General features: G+C 34.4%; 1 protein-coding gene across 1 annotated transcript in view; it reads left to right on the forward strand.

Annotated features, from left to right (window-relative positions):
* Nucleotides 1–14,665, forward strand: part of enpp1 (ectonucleotide pyrophosphatase/phosphodiesterase 1) — a 75,104-nt gene that overhangs the window by 21,091 nt on the left and 39,348 nt on the right. Inside the window, exons 4-12 of the mRNA XM_084433120.1 lie at nt 1,487–1,612; nt 3,351–3,411; nt 7,171–7,268; nt 8,864–8,943; nt 9,216–9,335; nt 12,313–12,422; nt 12,781–12,846; nt 13,091–13,163; nt 13,487–13,595. Of these exons, the coding sequence (XP_084289246.1) occupies nt 1,487–1,612; nt 3,351–3,411; nt 7,171–7,268; nt 8,864–8,943; nt 9,216–9,335; nt 12,313–12,422; nt 12,781–12,846; nt 13,091–13,163; nt 13,487–13,595 (843 nt within the window). The remainder of the gene's footprint in view (nt 1–1,486; nt 1,613–3,350; nt 3,412–7,170; nt 7,269–8,863; nt 8,944–9,215; nt 9,336–12,312; nt 12,423–12,780; nt 12,847–13,090; nt 13,164–13,486; nt 13,596–14,665) is intronic.

Consider the following 14,665-nt stretch of genomic DNA (forward strand, 5'->3'; position numbering starts at 1 on the left):
TACAGTACTACAGAATGTTTTTGCTGCTTTATCTTGTGTAACATATTTGTCCTAGAATGAAGATTCACACTTATACTTACTGCAAACAAAAATGCACATAATCCTTATCTTGCCAACAGATGCTAAACCTCAGAGTGTTTTGTTTAAAAAGGTGGTTTCTTTAAAAATTCGGTTATTTACTCGCCCTCATGTCTTTCCAAACATATGTGACTTTGTCTATATTTTGTCTGTGGAATATATTTTTTGAAAGTCATGCTGTTTTTGGACCCCACTGACCATTGTGTGGACAACCAGTTTCAAAATATCTTTTGTATTCCAGGAGAAAGAAAGAAGCAGGGATATATTATGTGTAATATGTTGCTAAGAATATGTTATATCATTATTTGAAAACAACCAAACCAGCATTTTTTATAATAGAACTAATAGATAATAATATATTTTTAATATAATTTTAATACTAGTTATATCTAAATAATAATGTGCCATCCATGTCAGAGTTATTATTAAAACCATAAAAAAAATCTGTTACTTAAAATAAAATAAAGTAAAATGTAAATAAACCTAACATTTTATTTATTATAAAACTTATAAAACTTTATTTTTGTTTAACATTTCTCATTTTCATTGAGTATAACTTGACGGACCAAAATAACTAAAATTAAAACTTAATAAAAATATACAAATATATATAAAAAATAAAATAACGAATAAAAATGACAAAACACACAACAAAATTACTTTATGTAACTTTAATAAATAACTTTTATAATAACTTTAACTAAAATTAAAATGAAGACTGAATATATAAAAATAAAACATAATTTTATGAAATATATAATTGAATGGTTGTGCATGAGACATTATAATTGTCCCTGTGTGGAAAAACAAAACAAAACAAAAACGAACTAACAATAAAGATAATTCAGAGATTACAAACTTCCTAAATACTACCAAAATGTAAAATATTTACAGCATTAACTTTTCTTTTCCTGTGAGTTTCTTCAAGTTTGAAGTTCAATTGAATTTCGGTTGTCTCAATAACATTTGGTAACACTTAATTTTTCAGTGTCCTTGTCACACATGTTGCATGTTACTATTGTAATAACTATAAATTATACATAATTACATGCAACTACCCCTAAACCAAACCTTAATCTAACCTTAACCCTATAGTAAGTATGTGAAGTTAATTAATATTACTCAGTACATAACAATGTAACTGTGACACCTTAAAATAAACTGCAACCCTAAAATTTTATCACAAGTTATTAAATCACATGTCTGTTTGTAAATACAGCTCTGAAGTCTTGTCATGTACACCATATCGTCAGCTGTTCAAATCTTGATGCTGTACTTAAACATTCATTTTTTAGTGAAACGGCTTTGAAACAAAGTGTACTGTGCAAAGCTAACTTGAATTGAATACCCTCACAATCTTCCCACGTCATCAGTGTCGTGCTGTTTATCCTCAGTCGTTGTGTTCCAGGTCGACGCTGGACGTGTTCTAAGTTCCGGTGCGATGAGGAGCGCTCGGTGAACAGCCTCTGCTCCTGCTCTGCAGACTGTGTGGCAGCGGGCGACTGCTGCTCCAACTACAAGAGCACATGTAAAGGTACACGACATGCTTTGCTCTGTAGTCGATAGCTGCATATTTATTAGTTGTCATTTATTTTGTACAAGTGAAATACATACATTTTGGGGTTGATACAATCCTGTAAGGGTTGTATAAAATCCTCAAGCTGGTTAGGTTTATTTCATAGTTTGAACAGACATGTATCTGTTTTGTTAAACGGTAGGGGTGTAACAATATATCGTGTCACAATATATCGCAATACAAAAATGCATCAATATGTATCGTGGATAGTGACAATATGTATTCAGCTTCAGAATCATCAATATTTCTATTCTGGTGTCACCATTGTCCTGTGCATTGGGTTTCCAGCACTAAATCCAAGCCTATTCATTTAGCATTTTAATCAACAGTAAGTTTTTTCCTTTTACCATATGTCTTGGAGTATCGCAATAATATCATATCGTGAGTTCAGTATCTTGATATGTATCGAATCGTGACATGAGGGTATCGTTACACCCCTATTAAACGGCTCACAGCAGCTGTGAAGTTGTGATGGATCTGAGGGATTTTGGGCCTGGAGTTCATCACCGCTCAGCAGGATAGAGAGCTGTGCTTCTTCCCTACATGGCCAGATGTTTTTCTTTAAAATATTTTCACAAATGTTTAGCTGATTATTTTAGGTCACTTTTTTGGGGGGGTGTGATGGACAGAATAGTGTCCAAATAGTGATATAGCATCACTATTGTTTTATGCCAGTCATCTCACATTTACTCCAGTAAATAGGATTTTGAAAGGCAATTTCTGTATTGTATCTTAAAGTGTTTAGACTTTTATTACCCTGTTAAAAAAAAAAGAGAGTTTATGTTGTCACACTATTTACTGTAAGGTAAGTTGTCATATTGGGAATCTGCCAAATAGCCAATTATAGACTTTTCAGTAAACTTTAAACAGTCCAACAAAACAACCCTTGTGAAAAAGAATTATGTTGTATTGAATGTGCATCATATTTCAAATCTTAAAAGTATACTTAAAAAAAAAAAAACTTGCAGACAGTTAGAATGTTAATAAAATACAAGGCCACTTTGGTGTACTTAAAGAGAGGGCACTTTCAATAATGTCACTTTATAAAAATGTCACAAATATAAGTTTGGCTTCAAAGTACATTTTAAATGTACATTTTTGTGTTTTAATAATCTTTTGTCATGTTTTCAAGTACTACACTTATTTGCATGTGTTGACTAACATGCTAAGCATATGCAAAGTACATGCAAAGTACATGCAAAGTACTTTCAGTAGCTGAAATGAGAGCAGTGGGAACTCTGTTTAGATAATTCCACTGTTTAGATAATTCCACTAGTTGTCATACAGTAACGTTTATGTACACAATCACATGTTGTTCCTGTAGGTGCATTAGCCACTGACAGCTAATTATTATCACTTGAAAATAAGCTGCCTGGACTATGTCAATTGTTTGTTTTTATCATTTAGAACACTGTGATGAAGTTCCAGTATTTTTTTTTTTTTTTTTTTGTAGTTTGGCTTCCTTCTTGATTGATTTTGTCTGAATATGTGTGTAGTGTTATCGTCGTACCAAGGCCAACTATTCCACCCTCTCCCTCCTTCAAAAAAACTGAATTGTTCCTCATTGCCCTTTCATTTCTCTTTCTCACTTTTAAGTCGATGCAAATCTTGGAAAATGTAACACTGCAAGAACAAATACACTTGACCAGAGTTTCCAGTTACTAATACTTGCTTTCTCTTTCTTCTTTCTTCACAGGTGAAAAAACTTGGCTTGAAGAGGACTGTGAGGACATCAGCACTCCTCAATGTCCTGCTGGGTAACAGACTTATGTTTATAAATGAGATCTGTGGCTCTGTATCAGGTTAATATCATTAACTCAAAGCTTAGAAATTAGCATCTATAGTTAATGAGCCTTTGAATGTTTTATAGACACATTGTGTGTGTTGGCCACCACGTTCCTTTGACAATATGTTTTTACCAACCTTTGGGATAAAACATTATTTGTTTCTTTTGAAAATGATATCCCTGGCTACGTCTGAAAGCTAAAACAGCTGCCTCACTGTTAGCCAAAGACTTCACAGACTTCACTGGATCTGATCTTCGAACCCTTTGAAAACACAAGTTGCTCACATATGACGTATGTGTTAACCTTTTTAGATGTTGGCTGAGTCAGCTCATAATTCCACTAGTTGTCATACTTCAGTAATGTTTATGTACACAATCATAGCCATGTTTGATCCTGTAGGTGCATTAGCCACTGACAGCTAATTATTATCACTTGAAAACAGCATACAACACATCTAACATAAACGAGACCCAACAGCAGTGAACAGAAACAGAGGTAAACAAAGATAATTAGTGACACATACCTGACCTGATTGACGTAATCAAATTAACAACCATGACAACAATCTCAACAGGGGAAAGTGCAAACAGAAACAAAGTCCAAACTGAGTGACAATGTGACTGTATTATATTTGACTTATATAATACATTTTTTTTAAATATTATGTACAAGTTCTGTCATTAAACTCTAAATGGCACCGGCTGATAGGTTTCATAGGCCTTATCTCAGTTTGTTAGCGTCTTAGCGATCACATCGTTTCTACATAGCGCAGCTGATTGGTTGCTGTGGCATCAGCGGCCAATGAGCTTGCTGCTTATCATTTAAATACTTGGCATTGCTTGCTGTTAGCAGTCTGCAACGCACGTTCAGAAACCCTCCACCTTCCCAAGCTCCAGCTGTATAGATCTGCTATGGTGGTTATTTCATGTATGCTATATGTTCAGCAGTAGCATGTCTTAACAGCAGCGTGTCTGTGGATGTATTGGCTGTAGCAAGTCTCTGTACTTGCTCTGCAGCAGCAGCAGCATCAGTGTAGCATATCTATTCCACTGAGACCAAATATTTTAACATTGCCACATCCATTACCATGCCAATATCTCCGAGAGTTGTCATGACAGAAATATATTTCAACTCTCAGTATAGTTTTAGCATGAATACAGCAAGTGTTAATTTGGTCTTGGCAGACTAGATCTGCTACGCTGCTGCTGTTGATTAAATCTGCTGCTGCTGCAGAATAAGTATGGACTTGCTACTCCTAATACATTCACAAATGATTTAAGATATGCTGCATAAATAGACATACATTAATCCTGTAGCAGATCTAGACAGGTGGAGCTGGGGGAGGTGGAAGGTTTCTGAGGAACTCTGTCTTAGTCCATTGCATTTTTCTTAATTGAATAACTTAAAGTGGTCCTATTATGGTTTTTCGAAAATTCCCTTTCATGCAGTGTGTAATATAGCTGTTTGTGAATGTAAACGTTCTGCAAAGTTGTAAAGTCGAAAGTGCACTATAAATCAAGTTAATGTCTCCCAAAAGAAAGAATCGACTCTGAACCGCCTTTACGAGTCGTTTTTAATTTACTTTACGGTTCTACGTCACTACAATATACATTTGCATAATGCCCGCCTATGTTGCACGTTGTCCGCCCACAAACAACTTGACCAGCCCTCAAATGTCATTTTACTGATGACTGCTTCTCAAATCTCGGAGTTCAACGCGGGTATTCACAAAATGCTTGCTCTTGAAAGATGGGTCAGTACCCAATTTATTTGAACCATTTTGTTCCTCAGAATCACAGCCTGTAAGTATGAATAATTATTGATGTATATATTTTCTCCCAGGTGTTCAAAATAGTTTTGTGTTTTATATTGTGTGAGTTTCCAGCTAACCAGCTAACTCGCATTATCACTGTCTTACTGAAATACTTCTGCTAAGCAGCTGTGGGCCATTATTACCTAAAACTGCATCTATTAATGCAGATTATCTGTCGTTATTACTAATTTGAGTAAAGATAAAGGATGGAGCAAGATTTGCTTTACAAACGTTTGCTATATCAGTCATTCACGTTAGTGCTGGGCTGACATGCATCATTATTGATACAATTCCCGCATGTGCACCCCAATAAATTAGAAATACAAAAAAATCAGTTTGTTGATGGATATACACTTGTTATTGCTGATGGTAAGGAATTACTGTTGCAACATGTCATAATGTACCTCAAACTGAGTAGCGTATCACTGAGAAACGTCCTGCTCAAGTCGTCCTTGTGATGGCCATCGTCGACATCGTTACTGTTTTTATAGAGTGTACAATCGCTGAGCTTTAGAAAGAAGTCCCTGGACAGAGCTGACGTTCAGTTATGGTAATGGGCATTAGCTTTCAAAACACGTGCAGTAGACCAATCACAACAGACTGGGCCATCTGGCCAATCAGAGCAGAGTAGGCCCTCGGAAGAATCATTTTTGAGAATCATTGAACAATGTGGTGGTGTGCACATGAGAAAATTAAACAGTTTTTTTTACTTTTGATGCATGTAAACCTGTTGTAGGAGACCTCCAAAACAAAACTAGGAGCCTTTAAAATAGCATAATAGGGGCACTTTAATGTTGTTGTTTTTGTGACAAATTATATGAGCATAACTTCAGTAGTTGAAATGAAAGAATTAACATGACTTTGGAAATGTATTGGAATATTAGAGTATTTAGATCACCAGTGTACTTATTTGATTAGTGGTCTATAAAAAGTATTTATTGTACATCATAATTATTTGTTTTAAATTGGCAGCATCCTAAAACTTACCGTGCCTTCGCAAGTTTAAATTAGCTTTTAAATCACATGTGGACTCAGACTTTTAAATGGCACTGTATATAAATGCATATATTTAGATGCACAGAGAGATGTTTAGGGGTGTGTTTGTGTTTATGTCTGACTCTGGGTAAATGGACTGTTTGGTCAGTGTTGTCTTTTCCATTAGCTATAATAAACTCACTCTGAAATGCATTTAGCTTTGCCCATAATGACATTCACTGGTATAAACACAAACAGACAACTTAATGAGCCATGTGCTCTGTTGAGAAGACTTTCAAACAGTTATTGCTGCCATTTCATCTCATCATAAAACACATTATGAGGTGTAGTGGGGAGCCATAATAATTTAAAAAATATAAAAGTAATATTCAGGAAAATTGTTGTTTTGCAGTGGGCTTGGGCATTTCCTTTCATATTATAACTTATTTTATTATCTAGTTTGAAATTGAGTAATCTCGCAAAAAATGTAGCTAATGTTTTATGCATTATTCTCTTTTTATAAAGGCACAATCTTCTTTTCAGTTTTGAATGATACGGTTAAGGATGGCTGATGGGTCTTTTAGGAGTTGTTTGGAAGTGGAACGGCATGCTAATGTAACTCTATAGTGTTGCTTTACATAAGATATGACAAAAACAAATTGTTAGATTTTAATACAGGCGCAAAATCCCTGTCTATTAAATCACTCATCCAAAACCAGTTTGTCCAAAACTTGTTTTTTACTGTAGAGCTTTTTCAGCAATTTCAAAGCATGTTGGTTGTTGGATGTGGCGTTTTGGGTGTGACACCAACATCTGCTCTTCTCTGGGTGAAACTGTGCTCATGTTTCCTATTGCTATTTTTACTTATGCATGGGCACTTCTACTTAAAGAGGAAGCTACTTTTTTCCATGGTATGACAAGCATTTCATCTTTTTCTTTAGGTTTTCGAAACCGCCGCTGCTGCTGGTGTCTCTGGACGGATTCAGGGCAGGATACATGAAAGCGTACAGCAGCCTGCTTCCTGTCATCAGCAAACTCAGTATGTCACATTAACTTTGCAAAAATGTTTATTATTTAAACAAAATAAGAAGGATCATACAAAATGAATGTTATTTTTTATTTAGTACTGTCCAAACGTTTTTTTTTTTTTTACATATAGTCCACAAGAGAAAAGAATAGCTGAATTTATAAAAAATTATATACCATTCAAAAGTTTACATACCCTTGATTCTTAATACTGTGTGTCGTTACCTGGATGATTTAAAAAAAAATATGGTTGTCCTTGAGTCCCTTGTTTGTGCTGAGCAGTTGTTCTTAAGGCACTTAAGAACAACTGCTCAGCACAAACAAGGGACTCAAGAACAACCATAAAAAAATGAATGATTCAATGTTCTTAAGAAAATCCTCCAGGTCCCGAAAATTCTTCGGTTTTCCAGGATCTCTTGCATATTTGAACCCTTTTGAACCAGCAGTGACTATATGATTTTGAGATCCATATTTTCAGAACTTTTGAACAGGATAAAGAAATGTTCTGCCCTTCGGAAGCCACAGAAGATACTTATATGTCTCCTAAAACACAAATTAAGCACAATTTCCTTTGATCATCAAATTCATAAAGTTTTCACCCCTGGCTCTTAATGCCTCGTGTGTTTCATGTAAATTTTTTAACAGGGTATTTATTTTTATAAATTCAGCTATTTTTTTTGTCTTGTGAAACATCTTTTGTGTAAAATATCTTATTCAGGACAGTACTAAATAAAAAATAACATGCTCATTTTTATTTTGCTAAAATAATTAACATTTAGCTGATTCTGCAAGGTGTACGTGAACTTTTGCGCCCGACTGTATATTAAGTCTCTCATATATGTTAGGAGCATGTACTGAACATTGTGGTAATACAAACGTTTACTTGTATTAATCCAAAATTTCGGCTAAAATTACTGAATTGGTCTATTAAAAGCAACAGAAACATGTCTTCACAAAGTCAAGACAGATATTGTGATACTATGCTGTGGTTAATCTAAACCAGTGGTTCTCAACTCGTTTTGACTCCGAGGACCCCCATTGTCCAAAACAACAGTCAAGTCCCCATGTAGACTAATAGGTTTCCTCTGGTACACCTGTAACAACAGAGTTTTGTTTATAATATTTTTATATATATTTACCAAAACTAGGAGCATCCATAGATTCAAATACTGTAAGTGATAAGAAATAAATAATGACTAATCTAAACTAAACTGAAAAATGATTAAATAAAGTTTAAGAATTCCAGACATTAAGAGCTAAATGTTTTTATTTTTACTATTGAATTTATAAAAAAATTCCAGTCATTTATGATTTACTAGATAAAAGATTAAGGATAAGTATTTAAAAAAAAAAAAAAATGTTTACTCACAATCTCTACTTTTCCAGGTGTAGAAAGCACTTTAAAAATTAGGCTACTTCATACAGTATATCCAGATTTGCCATCTTTTTTGTCTCATTTTAAATAATTGTAAGTCATCTTGAAACCCCCTTTGGAAGTTTGCTGAGGGCCTCTAGTGGCCCCCAACCCCCTGGTTGATAACCACTGGTTTATATTAACTAGTACACCAGCTCCAGTGGTTGAGGTAATGCCATGTTTTGTTTTCTCAGAGAAATGTGGAACCTCCACGCCATATATGCGACCCTCATATCCCACCAAGACCTTCCCAAACCATTACACTATAGTGACAGTAAGTGACAGGTAGAAATTAATCCACAATTGCTCATAAAGAACTACATATGCATCAAAATGTAATGACAGTTGTTATTGCTTTCTGTAGTAGATAGTTTGTTTGATTTGAATCCCTTTCTATTTACATCAATGAGGGTAAGACTATCAAATTACTAAGTTACTGTTAGTTCCATTGGTTGCTTACAGACCAGACAAGTTCATTTTCTTTGCTCATCCTGATTTTTAATGAGTGAAATAAGGCTTTTTTAATAAAGCGTTTTTTGTTTGCAGGGTCTATATCCCGAATCACATGGAATTGTGGACAATAAGATGTATGATGTCACTCGTAATGCCTCTTTCAGTTTGAGAGTCGATGAGAAATTCAACCCCTCGTGGTACCTGGGTGAACCAGTGAGTATAAGCACACAGATGAAACTAAAAAAAATCAATATGCACGAATTTAACTCTATACATGAACCTGGATATATTTTATATCCAACATTATCTGCATACAGTGCTGGGCAGTAACTGATTATATGTAATCTGGATTATGTAATGTACTTGTAATTAAATTATTAACCCATGGTTTCACAGACAAGGTTTAAGTCTAGTCTCATGTAAAGCGATATATATTCTGTATCTCAACTCTCAACTACCAATTTTTTTTATTTCGACACAAAATGTAACTATATTATCGGTCAGCTCTTTAAAGTTGTCCAATTTTATCCACATACATACAGTGTACCCGTGTAGCACGATATATAAAATATAAAATTAAGAATATAAAACAACTAGGCTACTTGTTCGCTTGCATTATTGCAAAATGTAAAATATTATTACCCAGCTCTAATCTGCTAAATGCAACTGTATTAAGATTATTATTAAATGTAAAGATATTAAGAAGATATTATAAACATTGAAATCATGATTTTCTGTAAAGCTGCTTTGAAACAATGTGTATTGTGAAAAGCACTTTACAAATAAATTTGACGACTTGAATTTGAATTATATATTTGAGATGACCCTATTCATATAGATTATTTAAGGAAATTTCTTGTGGGAACCTTTAAACTGAATTGAGATGTCAGTGTCTTTTTTTTTTTTTTGATTCTGAATAAGTAATAACTGATTTGCTGGGATTTCATGGTTAAATGTGGTCATGTATCAAAAAGATTAATTTTTCCAAAGACAAAAAACAAAACCAAAAAAATCATACAAAAATAGAAAGATTATTTATTATAAAGACCACTTGATCAATTTTCTTTAGACAAAAGCAAGAATGTTACTTGTAGTATGTAGGTCAATGTAATAATTGCTTAATTTCTAATAAAAAATTTTATTTCACCATAAACAAAAGCTAAATTAGCTATAATATGAAAAAAAAAATGTTTTAGTGAATGTTTAATTTACTTTACATGCTATAAATGATGACAACTTCAAAAGGCCTTAAAGTTTATTGTAATGTCTTTTTAAAATAATCATATTTCTTATGTACAAAAAAGCAAAAATGGAAAGCAAAAATAGTATTTAATCAAAACTGTTAAATAGTATTAACTAGTACACCAAACCCAATAGAAAATAAGCCGTTCAGTTTTGGATACGTCGCAATTTGGCTCGGACTGTGACCATCATAATTCTTCAATAGCACATCCTTTTAAATTCCTGTTTCACGACTCATAACTGAGCCTCGGTATGCGCTGCTTGAAGAGTCTTGATGTTCTTTTGGATCACTCTGTTCTGGACAAATCCTCTCGCATTTGTTTTTTTGTTGTCAAGATATAGAGTGGAACTTTCTTCAAGCTCTTGAGGCAGAGATTGTCCAAATTATCCTGTATCAGTGTGGGATAAGAGGAAAGTCACACCCATCCTCTGTTACCTCCCTCATCATCATCATTATCTTTAGAGTTCACCAAGATAGCTGAAGGGAAATGAAGGATGGTGCACAGATGTGCAAGCAAACATGAAGCAAATGGTCAAAAAAAACATCCTGGTTGGTGCCGGCCAGTGCTTCTAAACTTCCTTTAACTCTTCACTGGGAACACTTACCCGTGTGATTCGTTTTGGTGCTCGACTTTCAGCTACGCGCCTTTGTTTTGCCCCGTCCATGGTGCTGAAATGTGTGCAGTGTGAGGGGTTCTACTAGAAGATCTAAAAAAAAGTGGCAGATGTTGCCGTTTGAGACTAAATAACTAACGGTCTCTAATGTTCAAATTCAGTGGTAGCCTGTGTAACCTTAAACTGGGCTAGAATACATCTTGTATATTGCCTTGTACAGTAATTACAGAGATGGCTTTGTGGTTTCTGACTGAAGGAGTGCATGCTTGAAATTAATTTTTAGTGCTTCATGACTTCATGAGTACTTCACTGTAGGAGCAACTAGGGATGTGCCGAAGCCTAAATCCGAATTGTCGGTTACATTATGTCAGTACATCATGATTTCACTGGGTTCTGAGCGTCATTGACAAATATCTTATCTTGTAAAATGTGTTGCCAGTAGTGGCGTTCTCTATACGTGTGATTGCGAATTTGGAAAGTTAAAGTAAAAAGCGAGCGCGCATTAAAAAAGCGATTTTAATACTCAGCATATTGATAGCATCTCCCTGATGCCCACAAATTATATGTAATATAATTACCCGACTATATAACTGCGAGAGAATGCAAAAAGCATTGAAATGGACTTTTTTCCCTCCCAGATCATATTTTTGTCCCATCACCATGTCTCTTTAGAGCCTCCGTAGAATGTGTTGTTTCCTTTCCGAACAGTATTCGGCTTCGGACACATCCCTAGTAGGCGACCGTTTTTAGTTTTTACTTTTGTTCTTCCAAAGGAACTGTGAATGAATGAAGCTGGATTTCCAGTTCCTTAACTAAGACTAAAACCATAAAAACATTTTCATTACTTGAAATAAAATAAACATTAACTGAAAGAAAATTTGATATAAATTAAATAAAAAATCTTGTACTTATTTTTTCAGCTAGTTTCAAAGGCAACATTTAATTTTCATTTAGTTGAAGTTGAAGAACTAATATCACTAAAACTAAATAAACTAAGACTAAAACCTCAAACTTAATAAAAATATATAGACATATTTTTAAAAAGAATAAAAATGACAAAAAAAAAATTACAACAGATTTTATTGTTATATTTTTTTTATTTCATTTTAGTTCAAGTTTATTCAAAATATTAGCAAAATCTATATCACTGATATTAAAAAACACTGCCTCAACATGAATCAAGTTCATTTAAAAAGCAGAGTTGCAGAAATTTTGACTGAGGTTCTCTCGTCCTGCATTGCTTGCAGGTGTTTTTTCTTTTCTTTTTTTTTAAGCTTTTCATCTTCATCTTTTGTCTGCACTCTCATTAAGTCTTTCCTGTGATTGTTTTTAGGTTTGGCTCACAGCCATGAGAAACAAACTAAAAACGGCAACTTTCTTCTGGCCTGGATCCGATGTGGAAGTCAATGGAAAATACCCAAATTTCTGGGTGAAGTATGACAGGTGGATATTTACAATACCACATTGTTTTAACATTGTTATTAACTGGATTCTAACATTTTAAAAGCACAACACATTAGAGTTGTGAGGACTGACTGTAATTCACAACAAAAACTAGCTTTTGAACCCTTAAAGAAGGTTACACAGTGTAATACATTCATTACACTCCATGTAGACTTCTGCTGAACTCAATAGAAGATATCAGGGTTTTTAGTAACAACCATCAATAGTTAGAAAGATCAGATGATTTAAATAACGGGCATCAATATATTAACTATAACTATAAATATATTAATAGCTGTTCTGAACACTCCTAGAGCAAAGATATACTGTTGTTGTTGTTGTTGTTGTTTTTTTAAAGGAACATTCCCTTTGAAAAGAGGATCCACAAACTCTTTGAATGGTTGCATTTACCTGAAGGAGAAAGGTAATGCTATTTATTTCCATTACCTTTTGGTTATTTTGTTTTAGGCCTACTAGTTTAGTTTGTTCTGCCTAGACTGGAAAAACATGCAATTCTTACCATAAAGAGCTATTTCTGCCTTACTTAACCCTTTGTTGATATAAACTTTTGTATTTGGGTGATGTTAAATAATATTTTTTACTTAAATAAAATCAGTTAATTTAGATGTCATTTGTAGATTTTTTTCAGTGTATATACTCTGTTTTAGGCCAGATTTTTACACCTTATACTTCGAAGAGCCTGATGCTGCGGGTCATCGATACGGACCAATGAGTAGCCAGGTACACTGAAGACCAACCACATGTGCAAAAAATTTATGAACTTCAATTTCTTCCATTTATTTTGGGGGCAAATGTCTGATTTAGGATATGAAACAGTAAATGAACACAGTCGTTGTTACTTTTTTTGTTGATGAAGTGTATGCAATACTAGAGAATTTGCAATGATTGATATATTTAATATCAATGTTTTTCTCTCATGACTGCAAAAAAAACCCCATAAAAGCCAGCATTTTATGTCGTTTGGTGTTAGCGCTCTTAAATACTGTACATAATCAGTATGCTGGTGTTTTCATTCAAAATTGTGATTGATTTTTGTGTTTCAGGTAATTGAGGCTTTGCTGAATGTTGACAGACTTATTGGGATGTTGATGGAGGGCCTCAAGGAAAGACAGTTGGACAAATGTGTCAACCTGGTTCTGGTGTCTGACCACGGTAAGTACTGTGATGGTTTATTGTGTTTATGTGAACAAACAGTTATGCTAATAGTTAGATCACTGGCTGTAATTTGTGAGCAAGTTTAGCCATCTGGTAACACTTTATTTTGATGATCCCCTCAAGTAATGTCGCACCTACATGCCAACTAACTCTTATTATAGAGTTAAGGGGCTTTCGCACCGGAGAAAAGTTTCCATAGTTCTACTATTGGCAGAAGTAAGTACTTTTTTGGCATGTTCACACCAAAGGAACTGGGAATGAGTTTAGTTAAAGGAACTCATTTTGGGGGGACTAAATTAGCTCCTACTTCAGAGTAGGGTCTAAACCAGCACAACCTCAACTGCCAGTGACTTAAGTGTAGGCTGATTGGCTGAACATATGCCATACAAAACAGCACCCACCAGCACTCACCCTTCCTTTTTGCTCTTTAAATTACATAACTTGTACATCTACATTCCATCTCTGATATGATCACGAAACCCACGACACAACAAAAACACAAATCCAATCATGATGGCCTTCATGCTCTAGTTGTTGACGTTGTTGAATGCCGCACTTTGACTTCAGCTGAACAACAGCCGAAATGCGGAACAACAGCCAAAAAGCATAATTTCCTTGTTACTTAGTCAACAGATTATCTAAAATGGACCATCAAAATAAAGTGTAACCAGCCATCTTCAGTCTAGTTCGCTAATAAACAATAATTGTCATCATATAAACATAATTACAATGCCTAGTAATCTTTTGAGTTACAGATAGCAGTCAACAAGGCAATAGCAAGAGTCGAGACATGAGCTTCCTGAGCTTCAGACACATACAACACACTCACTGGCAAAATGCTACATCCAAGAAAATCCCGAGCACAGCAATAGAAGAATAAAATAAATAAAAATACAGGCAGAGTATTTTAGACACAAATGCCAACTAGGTTCTAGTGAATCATAAGTAATGATTGAGAGGGATTCTTTTTTTATGAGTCCTGCATAGTGCACCTTTAACTTCAACATGAGACCAAATATTAATTGGAAGATGTTATGGCAGGATGTTATTAGGTAATTTATGGGCCA

This window comes from Rutilus rutilus, assembly GCF_951802725.1.
Source record: "Rutilus rutilus genome assembly, chromosome: 15".
NCBI lineage: Eukaryota > Metazoa > Chordata > Actinopteri > Cypriniformes > Leuciscidae > Rutilus > Rutilus rutilus.